The sequence below is a fragment of the Panthera leo genome, chromosome A2 (genome assembly GCF_018350215.1).
Source record: "Panthera leo isolate Ple1 chromosome A2, P.leo_Ple1_pat1.1, whole genome shotgun sequence".
Classification (NCBI taxonomy): domain Eukaryota; kingdom Metazoa; phylum Chordata; class Mammalia; order Carnivora; family Felidae; genus Panthera; species Panthera leo.
The window spans coordinates 64,945,586-64,958,677 of NC_056680.1; the positions used below are offsets into that span (position 1 = coordinate 64,945,586).

The 13,092-nt window shown below is 50.9% G+C and overlaps 1 protein-coding gene across 2 annotated transcripts in view; it reads right to left on the reverse strand.

The window, feature by feature from the left end:
• Window positions 1–13,092, reverse strand: part of COBL (cordon-bleu WH2 repeat protein) — a 167,307-nt gene that overhangs the window by 10,990 nt on the left and 143,225 nt on the right. For both annotated transcript variants that reach the window (XM_042914062.1, XM_042914053.1), the window contains one exon: window positions 1,016–1,113. In XM_042914062.1, the coding sequence (XP_042769996.1) occupies window positions 1,016–1,113 (98 nt within the window). The remainder of the gene's footprint in view (window positions 1–1,015; window positions 1,114–13,092) is intronic.

The following is a 13,092-nucleotide window of genomic DNA, read 5'->3' on the forward strand; positions in this document are numbered from 1 at the left end:
GAGGTGCCCACGCCTTCAGTTAAGAAGCAGATGACTGAACCTTGGGCGTCTCAGAATTAGCCCTAAAGGATTTAGCGGGTCACTTGATCAGAGCCCCAGGGACACAGGGTGGAAGATTTAGCTCTGTCCACCACATCTGAGAGCTGAAAAGCGAGTAGACAAAACTACTCATCAGCTCTGCCGTCTGCTTCCTTCTGGTTTTTGTTTTGATTTGTTTTAAAGCATGGCCAATATCTGATTTCTAGATTATTTTCACTGTGTGCCTTTGTTTGTAAGATCAGCCGGTTGTCTACTGAGATCCCATGCGTCTGCTTTGGCCTCGCGGTATTATCTCCCCCCACTGTATCTGTAGAAAAGCAGATGCCCCACCAGAAATGGGTTCATGGTCAGGGCGGTGGGTCCTGAATTTCCCTTCAAGAAACGCCATACATTAGAAAGGAAAGGGGTGGGAGCGTGCTCACCTGTGTCACCCAGTGCTCCCCAAACCCATTTTGGCACTGGAAAACTTTTCGTTTTAAATATTTATTTTATTTTTGAGACAGAGAAACAGAGACAGAGCATGAGCAGGGGAGGGGCAGAGAGAGAGGGAGACACAGAATCTGAAGCAGGCTCCAGGCTCCGAGCTGTCAGCACAGAGCCCGACGTGGAGCTCCAACTCCCAAACTCTGAGATCGTGACCTGAGCCAAAGTCGGACGCTCAACCGACTGAGCCACCCAGGCGCCCCTCTTTTTCTCTGAATGTGTGTAGAATCCTTCCCGATGTGCAATATCAGTACCATCGAGAGGGATTTTAAGCCGCTATTGAAACGTCTCTGCAGTGTGGTTAGCAGCCCCGATCGGAGATGCAATCTCCAGAGCTGTGCTCACTTGCTGGCCTCACACCCAGGCTTTCTTCAGATGGACCAGGGTTCCTTCCGCACAACCTGTCCCCATGGAGCTACAAACCTGGTCAGAAAAAACAACCCCCGGAGTCGCCCAGCACACGATGAGATGGCGAAGCAGGGACTGCTCTCACCTTCCAGGTCCCCGTCAAGTTCCTCCAGGGTTTTCTGGAACTGCCCGGTGATAAAGAGGTCTTCGTCCCCTCTGCAGGCTGTGGCAGCTTCCTCAGGTCTAGGGAAGACCAGAGAGAAAGGGAGGGCATTTATTTCTCTCATTACTGCTTTACTCTTTTCTGGAACGATCTGAGGAAGGCACAACGTGCGGCCAAGTTCACGCAGTTCTGTATCCACGGGGCTCTGGCGCCCTGGGAGCTGCTGGGACACAGACAGGGGGTGTGCGCGCGTGCGCGTGCGAGCGGTAGCGACAATTAACGGCAGGGGCGGCAAGGACAGGGATAACAGTTCCTGCCCTTGGACCTGCCTTCCACCCCCCCAAGACTGGAGAAAGCACCTACCAAGGAGGGATGCCCGCTGTCCCTCTGTGCCGTGTGCAGCCTGCACACGCGAGACCCCAGATGCAGGACTTTGGTGCAAATTATCGTATTATATAAACCTCACAAGCAATTTATAAGGCAGGTAGTGTTACCATAGCTGTCTACAGATAGGGAACCATGTGCTGAGAGACTAATGGACCCACCCAAGGTCACATGGGCTCCAAATCCCAGGGGGGTGGGGGCAGGGGGGAGAACTGGCCATGCCTGATGCCCAGAGGCACAATGTGGCCCCTGCCACCTGGACATCTGGGAAGATGTCAAGCCGCCCGCCGAGGGGAGCCGGATCTCGCCTTATTTGCGTCACTGGGACAATAGCATCCACGAGACAGCTACGGCCAAAACAATTTCAAAGCAGCTTTTGCAAGGGCCCTTGTCTCTGTGCTCGCCGCGCGGACCACAGAAACATGTTGACGGCAATTGTCTGTCTTCAGTGAGAGCTGAAGGTCTTTTCCGCTGATTGTGAAAATTGAGGACCAATTTCCTTCATTGCTAATCAGGCCCAGATAATGATGCCCGGGGTATGCTTTTTTGCATGATCCTCACTTACGTAGCAAAGTTTGTGTTCTGATAAACGAGTCTTTCTTTCTCGGTGACTGTGTCCTTTTGGGAGCCAGGAAGCAGCTTCCAGATTAGTCTCAGCTAATGTCCTCTGACAACCCAGACAAAAGGGGCCAGTTGGAGATGTGTGTGCATGTGGGCCAATTAATAAGGACCGTAAGGGGCACAAGGCTCTCTTTCTTACTGCTGCTGCTGGGGCTTTAATTGAATGCATTTTCTTTTTCTTTTTCTTTCTTTCTTTTTTTTTTTTGAATGCATTTTCTTAAAGTGTGTTTTTCTCTTTCATGGAATGTGATGGTTTAAGTACATTTAATTTAAACAGTTGACAAAATACAAGGTACAGAAAAAAATGCAGAGTGATATGTAAAATAGTATTCAAAACTGAAACCAGCACTTTTTAAAATGCTTCCTGTTCATTTTGATGCTCAAAGCCTGGCTAAACAAAATTACGTAGGTGCTTTTTCTTCAAAGTACTCGTGTTGACTTCAAAGTATGCTCAACCACACCTCTCTATGAGAACGGAATGATATTCATATGAATTAAAAACTAATTTAAAATAAAAATCCCAGGAATGCTATTCTGTACATGTTACACTAGAAACAAGTCACGGAAGCTGATGAAATGCAGTGGGGCGGAGACCCTCACACCCGTTGCTACTGGAAAGCCATTGGGAACACACATCAAGAAACAAAAACGTCGCTGTAACTTTGTAAGAAGTTCGGTTCCCTCGTTTCTGGTAGTTTGCCTTAAGGAAACGATCCTACAGCGGGAAAAATGTGAACACAACGTTGGTCGAATGTAGGTGAAGAGTTCCCACATACCCAGCCGTCAGGGTTTGCCTAAAGCACCACATGTTGATTTCAAAGGTTAAAATCAAAGGTTGATTTCAAAAGGTTTAAAGTGACCATTAAAATCGGTCACTATAGTGAATCTGGATTCTCTGTGGAAACACAGATCAATGCTCAAGCCAGCACGTTGTGTGAAGAAATCAGGATACATACACAGAATGATTGTGATGATCTAAAAATAGCATATGCCCACGGCGCCCAGGTGGCTGTTGGTTCAGCCTCCGATTCCTGATTTCGGCTCAGGTCATGATCTCATGGTGTGCGAGCTCCAGCCCTGCGTTGGGCTCTGTGCTGACAGCCTAGAGCCTGCTTGGGATTCTCTCTGTCTTCTCTCTCTACCCCTTCCCCGCTTGCACTCTTACTCTCTTAAAATAAACAATTAAAAAAATTAAAAAAAAAAATAGCACATCCCCATGGGCCAGGGAAGTAAAGTTTACTCAACCCACCAACCACTGTGACTTGTGGAAATGAATGAATTACAGTGAATATTTTATCCTTTTCTGTCTTGTATTATGCTCATTTGGGTACAAAAAAGCAGCTTGAACGATGGGCAATGTTTTAGATGGCTAAATTTAAAATAATCCCTTTGGGCCCTTTTTGGCCATGAACGAAAACTCTGTTTGCAAAGTAGATTACATTTTTGTTATACGGTGCACGATACTCATGGTACGTTGTGTTTATGTTTTATTTTACTATCATTGCTTTTTTTTTTTTTTTTTTCCTGAGAGAGAGCATAAGCAGGGGAGGGGGAGGAGGGGGAGAGAGAGACAGAGAGACAGAGAGACAGAGAGACAGAGAATCCCAAGCAGGCTCCATGCTCAGTGTAGAACCCGATGTGGGGCTCGATCCCAGGACCCTGGGATCGTGACCTGAGCAGAAATCAAAGAGTCGGACGCTCAACCGACTGAGCACCCGGGTGCCCCTACAATTTGATTTTGTTATGAGTGTTTAACAATCCCAGTGAGTAGCTATTAGCCTGACGACCATACCGAGGTGGCCGAGATCAGGCCTGCGTGTGAGCTCGATTGTCTTCCTCCCGCCCAGGCTGGAGCCTGAACCGCCCGCCAAAAGCCATTGGGAGCCAAGCCCCAAGGTCGCAAGGTGTTCCCCGCCCCTCTGCAGTCCAAGCCCCCTTGCTGAAGTGGGGGGACCCTGCTCTGAGTCCCATTGCCTCCCACCTGCTTCTGCTCTCCTGAGCCTGCGTCCCCAGCACCACACAGGCGTCCCCCAGATGCTGTCGCTCAGTCCCGGCTCTGCTGACCCAGCCCCATTCCACCTCTGCCCGCCTGGCACCTCACATGGTCCTCTGACCAGATCCTCCGGTGTGAGCCTGCTTCCTCGGGGCCCCGCCTGCCCATGGGGACTGAGTAGACATGGGACAGGAGCCACCGGCCTGGGAGGGAGGGTCTACCCATGGTCCTTGGCTGCGCTGTTCCCGAGGTTGCTGAACCTCTGGGGTCTCTAGGCAAGGGGAGAGGCGAGGTCTGGAGGTCACTTTGCTCATGCTGCTGGTTCCTTCCATAATGCAACGCAGGGGGGTCCCTGTGCTCTGGGCCCTGAGCTCCTGGTGAACGGACTACCTGGCAAAAGCCAACACCAATGTCAATGCATCTATTTTGCTTCCCAATGTAAAATTTCACGAGGAAGAGACGTAGCAATATCCGCTTCTCCTTTCTCCCCCACCCCCATCTACTGGCCCCCAAAGGGTTAGTCAAGGATGGTAACTACTGCTCTGTCCCTGCAAAAACCAGTTCCAAGGGCCTCCTCCCAGGGTGGGGGGGAAGCCAGCAATCTGGGGGCTTAGCAGGAGAGTTCTAGACCGTGTCCCCGGAGTGGAGAGCCGGCCACAAGCGTCAGCGTATTTGTAGCTGAAAATAACCGTGCACAGGTGTCCCTCTCCTCGGCACCTTCCCGCCCCCCAGTCTTCAGCTGGGTTTCCTGACGGCAGTCTGTTTTGGCTAAAGACCAGGAAAATGAATCACAAGCAGTGCTGACACTTTTACCGGCTTGCACACGCTGAGCACCCATCACCAGCAGCGTTTTCTTGCACGGAGCGTGGATGCAGAGGTTTGCAGGCCACCGCTGCATCAACGTGAGGGACAAAGGGCGGAAGGGTGGGGGGCGAGGGCATCAGGGTGACAGACTCCGCCCCCCCCCCCCCCCCCCCCCCCACTGACCCGGCTCGGCCTCGCCAGCTTCGGGTAAAACGACCAGTGGAGGCGATCAGGTCAGATCAGCCGGCGGAAAAACAGGTTTCGGTTTTTTGTTTTCATTTTAGAGGAGAAACAATAAAAGAGCACAGGCTGATTCTGGGCGATTCGGGCACATGTGAGGCCACGTCTCTTTTCGATGTGGCTAAAAGAGCTTCTGCAAGTAATGTATCCAATGGCAGAATTAAAAAAAAGAAGTCTAAGAGGAAAAAAAATGTCTCTTTCAGGCTGGGATTCAATTTGCTGACAAGCCAACGGACCTGTGCGTTTTCAAACAATTAAACTCCGTATGCTAAAGGCAGGAAGCTTGGGGCGCCTGGATGGCTCAGTCGATTAAGCGTCCGACTTAGGCTCAGGTCATGATCTCACGGTTTGTGAGTTCAAGCCCCTCATCGGGCTCTGTGCTGACAGCTCAGAGCCTGGAGCCTGCTTCCGCTTCTGTGTCTCCCTCTCTCTCTGCCCCACCCCCGCTCATGCTCTGTCTGTCTCTCTCTCTCACTCTGTCCACAATAAAGGCAGGAAGCTCGGGAAAACACACAGTTGATGACGGGCATGTGTGCTCAACTTCCCACCCCGCTGACCAGCGTGCCTGTGTTGACAAAGTTTCAGACTTCTAGCACCACGGTGTCCCCCAGGAATGGAAGAGGAGCCACGCACGTCACTTAAAATCTTGTGGTTAAAAAAAAAAAAAAAAAAATGATCGTCACATTAAACACCGTGGTAAGGAGACGAAGGGGAGATGAATTACTCTAAGTCCGCTTTTATGACACCCTCGTTAGTATGACTTGATTTAACCCAGTACTTAGTCCACACTGTCATCACCACGAGGTACCCTCGCGGAATTGATAGGAAACGCTCCTTTCTTCGCACCAAAGTCGGTGTCTCACCCGCTGGGCAAGAGCTCCTGTTCGCAGCAGCAAAGTGTGGTTCCGAAATAGCTGGAGTGGTTTTTATTTCTTTTTTTTAACGTTTATTTGCTTACTTTGAGACAAAGCAAGAAAGTGTGAGAACGGGAGGGGCAGAGAGACAGAAGGAGAGAGAGAATCCCAAGCAGGCTCCGTGCTGTCAGCGCAGAACCCGACATGGGGCTCGAACTCATGAATGGTGAGATCATGACCCGAGCTGAAATCAAGGGTCGGACTGAGCCACCCAGGCACCTCTGCACTGGCTTTTTTTTTTAAGTTTTTTTTTTAAATTAAAAAAAAATTAATGTTTGTTTATTTTTGAGAGACAGAGACAGAGCATGAGCGGGGGAGGGGCAGAGAGAGAGGGAGACACAGAATCCGAAGCAGGCTCCAGGTTCCGAGCTGTCGGCACAGAGCCCGACGTGGGGCTTGAACCCACAGACCGTGAGATCGTGACCTGAGCCAAAGTCGGACGCTCAACTGACCGAATCACCTAGGTGCCCCCCACGTGGAGTGGCTTTTAAATGCTCCTTTGCAAAAATGTAGTTACAAAGTGTCTGGGTTCTAGGAGGTATTCAGTGTTTCCAAGTGCTGTTGGGGGGGGCGGTCAGGAAATTCTAGGATTCCAGAAGGTGAGAGATGCTTCCAAGAACTCTGGGTGCGGAGTTCCTGTGGTCACAGAGTCCAGGGGCCCCAGGCTGGCAGCAGCCAGTGGAAAGACAGGACCCCACCCTGTCCATCCCCTCCGCTGCCCCACACAACCTCAGTCCCGAGACCAGACCAGGCACACGTGCCCTACAGGGCCCAGTAGGGTCTCACTGTTAATGTCCTCATGCCCATTAAGTTGAGTGAGGCTAGATGGCCTTGGGGACAGCCAGGCAGAGAGCAGGGGATGAGGGGCGACAGGAGCCACGACAGGGAGGCTCCCGTGTCTTGAAGGAGCTGCGCCGTGTCTTTTGTGGCTCTAACCTCGCTTTCAGTGTCCTCCCATCACCAAGGGACACGGCCTGAAACCCACATGTCCAAGCTCTCATCTGCTCCACTGCTGAGCTCATGTTCCCAAAAGGAATTTCCAGTCCCACATGTTGATACTCAGATGGATACACTGTCTGAGGACAACAAGACTGCCTTTGGGATTCAAGGGTTTAGAAATAATACAAGTTCGTGGCGCCTGAGCGGCTCAGTCAGTTGCGTGTCTCCCGCTCAGGTCATGATCTCACAGTTCGTGAAGGCAAGCCCCACGTGAGCTCAGTGCTATCTATCAGGACAAAACCTGCTTTGGATCCTCGGTCCCCTCCTCTCTGCCCCTTCCCTGCCTGTGCGTGCGCTCTCTCTGTCAAAAATAAATTAAAAAATAATAATAATAATACAAGTTCCATTGGGATGTCCCCCGGGTGGGTAGGAGGCAGAGTTCTCTCGGTTTTTCCCCTTTATCTATGTACAAATATGCATATGTACACATACATATGTACATATATCTACCACACATAGACACACGTAGTTTCTTCCCAAAGATGCTATCTGGCTTAAAGAGGCAGATGATCAGAGCCTGACCCAGGGTGCAATGGTTCCCCAACAAACCAAATTTCTTTTTTTCCTCAGGCAGCTGCAAACAATAACTTCGACAGCAACGATAAGAATACCAGCTATCAGTTTGTGAAGGCTGCAACTATGTCAGGTGCCATTCTTACTTTTTCTTTTTTTAAGAGTATTTATTTTTGAGAGAGAGCAAGCATGAAGGGGCAGAGAGAGAGAGAGACAGACAGAGAATTCCAAGCAGGCTCTGCACTGTCAGTGTGGAGCCTGATGTGCGGCTCGAACTCACTAACTGCGAGATCGTGACTGGAGCCGAAACCAAGAGTCAGAGGCCCCGCCCAGGGCACCCCTGCGTGTACTAAAGAAATTGATGTGACAGCCAGTCACTGCCCCCAGGGGACAGACATGACCTCAGGCAGTCTGACCCTGGAAGGTGTTCCTTAAGTGTTAGGAATGTTGCCTCAGGCCACATACAAAGGGAAGATGACTCTGGGAGAAGCTGTTCAAGCAAATGTAGGTCCCCCGAGGTGTGACTCCTGTCCCAGGCAGAGCCGCTTGAGGCCATTCCCAGGGGTCCCCCAAATAAGGAGCGATTGTCATTTGTGTATGTGTTGATCCTGTGCTCCTGGGCTGGTTTCTTCCTCGAGGAACCTGTTTATCAGCTGCACTGAGTTTAGAGGAAACTGCTAGGAGTGCGAGGCCCACGTTTGCAATGAAAGATGGAAACGGGGTCCAACCGGGCCTGGATGGCCATGCAAGAAACACATTCTTTCTCATCTGCAGAAACTAGCTGTCAGAATTGTGCAGAGCAGAGCCAGGAGGCTGGCCGGACCCAGGGACCGGCAGCAGCCACGGAGAATAGGGACACCGTGTCCTCGTAGGCCCACATTTCAGGGCCACATGACGAGAAGTGCTGACGGCTGAGTGCCAACCGGCACCAGGCCTGGGGTTGCCCTGCCCGGGCTCCCCTGGGGACTCAGGATGTCGGAAAACATCGTGCTGTTCCTTAGTGTTTCCCTCGATCACTGTTGAACGTGGGTGTTCCGTTCCCGTCTGTCCAGGTGGCCGAGCTCAAGGTGGCTTGGTCAACGGCGGTGGGTGCCGTTCTCACATGACTGCAGCTTGACCCTGGGCTGCCCATCCCCCAGCCGAGGTTCCCATCTCGCCAAACTTGGCCACGGCCTGCTCTGGATCCCTGGAATCAGCCCGCTGCACCCTGGCTCCCCGGGCTCTGCAGACTTGACCTCTGACCCTGTGCCTGTGACCCCCACCCCCGGTCCAGCCCCACCCCATCTTTCCCCCTCCAGCCTTCCCTGCCTTTTTGCGGCTCAGGCTCTCAGCCCCGGGGGCTGCAGACAGGACCACAGAGCGCGGCCTCTGGAATGCATCGCGGCCATCCAGAGAGATGAATTCTGTCCGCGTCCACAGGACTGAAGTGAGTATTTGTAAGTGCTTTCACTGTGACCGCGTGGGCGGTGGAAAGCACAGATCAGCATTTAAAAGACAGGGTATTTTATCAGAGCGCTATTCTAGGGACATTGGGATGCGGAACAGAGAGGGGGCATTTAAACCGGTTGCTTTCCTCCAGAATTTGTAAGAGACTTTCATGGTTCACGAAGGGGAGGCTAGAACGACTACCTGCATTTATCTGTGCGGAGGTATTTCTCCAGGGCTGTATCTCACAGGAAACACCCAAGGAACTACACGGACCTTCCCAAGCCAGAAAAATCAGCCAGCACAGAAGGAAGGGCCAAGGCCAGTGCACGTCGGGGAACCGGCCCCACCCGGCACGCACATGTTTAGTTTGGCTTGGCATGTCTGACTGGGTTGCCAACATTGAAAAGTCTGGAGACCTCACAGAAAAATCTACATTTCTGGGGGCCCCTGGGGGGCTCAGTCGGTCAAGCGTCTGACTCTTGGTTTTGGCTCAGGTCATGATCTCACGGTTCATGGGTTCGAGCCTCATGTCGGGCTCTGTGCTGACAGTGTGGGGGGCCTGCTTGGGATTCTCTCTCTCTCCCTCTCTGGCTGCCCCTCCCCTGCTTGTGCTCGGTCTCTCTCTCTCTCTCTCTCAAAAATAAATAAATGAACATGAAAAAAAGTTTTTTAAACATCTAGATTTCTGGCTTCTCTTCAAAGGCTGGCCACCCTGGGTCTGTGACCCCTCCGGGTAAGTTTGGAAGGAGGGTGCAAGGCTGCTTTCCTGAGAGAGAACTGAGCTTTCTGGGCTGTTCTCTGTGGGCGCCCTCACCCTCATTATCTGTCTGGCCCCTGCGGGCCTTTGAGTTTGCAACCCCAGTTTCACACCCCTCGGTGCTGCTTGCTTCTCAGTAACCCTGAACTTTACGGGAAAGCGTACATTTGGAGAGAAATATGGGACAGCCGTCTCGGGTTGGCCTCATCTGTCAGAGGAGAGAATTCCTGTCAAGCAAACTTTTTAAGGGGTTCCCAGACCCAGCACCGACGTGCCTCAGGCACAGGGGAAGAGGCAGCTCTCTGTCCGAAGACTCAACTCCCTCTGACACTATGGACCCATACAGTGTCCCTCTGACACTCTCTGACCCCACAGGCGGAAGGGCGCAGTCGCACCAGGCTGCTCTCCACCCCCACCCTTTAAAAAAAAAATTTTTTTTTAACATTTATTCATTTTTGAGAAAAAGAGACAGAGCATGAGCAGGGGAGGGGCAGAGAGAGAGGGAGACACAGAACCCGAAGCAGGCTGCAGGCTCCAGGCTCCGAGCTGTCAGCACAGAACCCGATGTGGGGCTCGAACTCACGGACTATGAGATCATGACCGGAGCTGAAGTCTGACGCCCACCCAGGCGCCCCTCCCCACTCCCACCCTTGAGAGACACCAGCCTCCAGCTCAGACCCATGGCTACAGACTGGGGGCTCTGATGCCCTCCTCTGTAGGTTCAATCAACTTGCCAGGATGAGTCACAGAACTCAGAGAAACACCTAGGTTGGCCCGTTTATTAACGGATATAAGAAAGGATGTGAATCAGTAGCCGGAAGAAGAGAGGCATAAGGAGAAATAAGATTTGGGGGCACAGAAATCCCACCCTTCCCCAGGCGCCACTCCCCCCAACCTGTTCCCATCCCCTTCTACCTGTTCCCGTTCACCAAATCTGGAAGTTTTCCAACACCCTCCTTTTGATAGTTTATGGAGGCTGCATTACATAGTAATGATTGACTGAGTCACTAGCCAATGGCTGACCTTGCCTCCAGCCCCTCTCCCCTCCCCCCGGAAGGTCAGGGAGTGACTTTAGTCAATTAGTTGCCCCCACTGGCACCCTGCTTGCCCCCACCCCTCCCCGCCCCAGGGATGCTTTCCAAAAGGCACCATTAACATAACAAAAGACCTCTCTACTACACTTAAGAAATCCCAAGGGCTTTGGGAGCTGTAAGCCAGCAACTGTGGGTGTAGTAGACCAAATAGCTAGGAGAAATAGGACCAAACAGACATTTCCTCTGAATCACAGTAATGCACTAACGATGGTCATTCCATGAGAAGTCCTGGGGCAGAGAGGGGATCCCATGTCTGCGGCAGATAATGGAACAGCACAGACAGAGCTGAGGGGCTCAGAGGCTATCTACATCCTTAGGACACTGCCAGGCTGCTGGAAGCCCAGAGAAGAAAAGTGACCTGCCAGGAAAATTCACGGCGCCCCGTTTCCTGAACTAACCATAGTGACTTTGACAATGCAACCACTTGAGAGCAAGGGAACACGTACTGTGCCACGCACACTGGGCATTTACAGGCTCAGGACACCTCTGAGTGGGAGGAGACACTATCTCTGCAAAGTCGCGCGGACTCTCGAAGGCCAGGCAACTCATCAGTGCTGGGGGCTCCCCTTTGGGTCTGTCAGAGCCTCCTCCCTCCCCACCGCCTACTCTCAAATTCCATGGCACCCCAGAGATAAGGGCAGAAAAACATCCCCTACTCCCTGCTGGGAGAAAGCATCAGGTTCTAAAGACTCCATGATTATCCCTGGCTGTGGCCAGGGGCAATGTTAACTCTCACATTTGGACAGAAAGCAGCAATGCTTTGCATCAGGGGTCGATGCTGGCAAAGCAAAGGAGGGTTAACAACAGCATCCCTAGGGGCCAGAAGGAAAAATGTCTGATGAACTTCAGATGTAGAGCTCAGGGAACGCAATCTCCGTGCACACTCACAGAACACACCTGAGGATTACTGTAGAAAGAGATTTTTTTGTACATTAAATGGACTAAGAAGGAAACACCGTTATTGTTCTCTGCTCTCACAGATGCACACAGCACAGGCTAAGGTGCCTTGTGTGCAGGGGGGGCGGGGGGAAGGTGAGGGGGAAGAACAGAGCAAGGGTCGCATTCTAGTTTTCTGGCCAGTGAAATACACACTTGGCCTTGGAATTGTCCTTAAGTCTGACGAGCTACACGTTAAAACTATTAGAGAGTGTAATTAACAAATGGGAAAATGCTCGTGATACGTCCTTGGGCGAAAAATGAATCAAAATAAATTATTATTGACAATTACATTAACCAGATAAAGATCTGTGTGTTCGCATGAACTGGGCTGGACCAAAATGTGGCAAACACAAAGGCATTCGTTTCTTTTGGGGGTCGGCTTACGGGCTGATGTTCTTGGTCTCATTCTTGTTAATATTTCCATAACATCGTTTGTGTGGACTGGCTCTTAAGATTATCTAAAGGGTAAAAAAACTGATGGGCCTTTCTGGGCAAGACTGAAGAGAATTAACCTGCCTTTCTGGGCAAGACTGAAGAAAACAAAGACAGTGGGTGCTGGGGTGGGGGGAGGGACATGGCAGGACCAAAAATCCAGCTATGAAAGGAACGGAACGCAGGGGGCAGGTGGTATACAAGGAAACCAGGGTAGAGCGAGGAGTCAGGGGAAAAAATAGATTTCCTCCTTCACATCACACCCGAAAATAAACCCAGGTTGTTGAGAAGCCCAGATACGAGAAAGCAACACTAAACTTTTATGAGAAATTCAGCTCATCTTTAGTCCTTCAGGGTGTGGGAAAGGGCTCTCAAATATGCAGAGGAATTTCCGCGTTCAGGGAAAAGGGGAGAAATCTGACATTATTAAAATTAAAAAGCAATTTTTATGCAACGAAGGAACACAGAGTTACATGCAAACCACGGTCTTGAAGACTCTCCGTGGGTAGTCAAGAACTGATTTAACAGATTAAGAAGAAATGGATGAACGTTTAATTTTTTTTAACTTATTTACTTTTTTTAATGTTTACTTATCTTGGGAGAGAGAGTGAACAGGGCACGGGCAGAGAGAGAGGGAGAGAGAGAATCCCAAGCAGGCTCCACACTGGCAGCACAGAGCCCGACCTGGAGCTTGCACTCACGAGGCGTGAGATCATGGCCTAGCTGAAACCAAGAGTTGGGGGCTTAACTGACTAAGCCACCCAGGCACCCCTGAATTTTTTTTTTTAAAGTAACATCCCAGTTTTTTTTTTAAAGAACAGTCTATGAAAAGACAATTCCTACACTAATGCACACATCACAAGATGCTCATTCTTACTGATCAGAGAATTGTAAATTAAAAAGCACGTGAAATGCCATTTGAACCCGTAGGACCGGCAAAC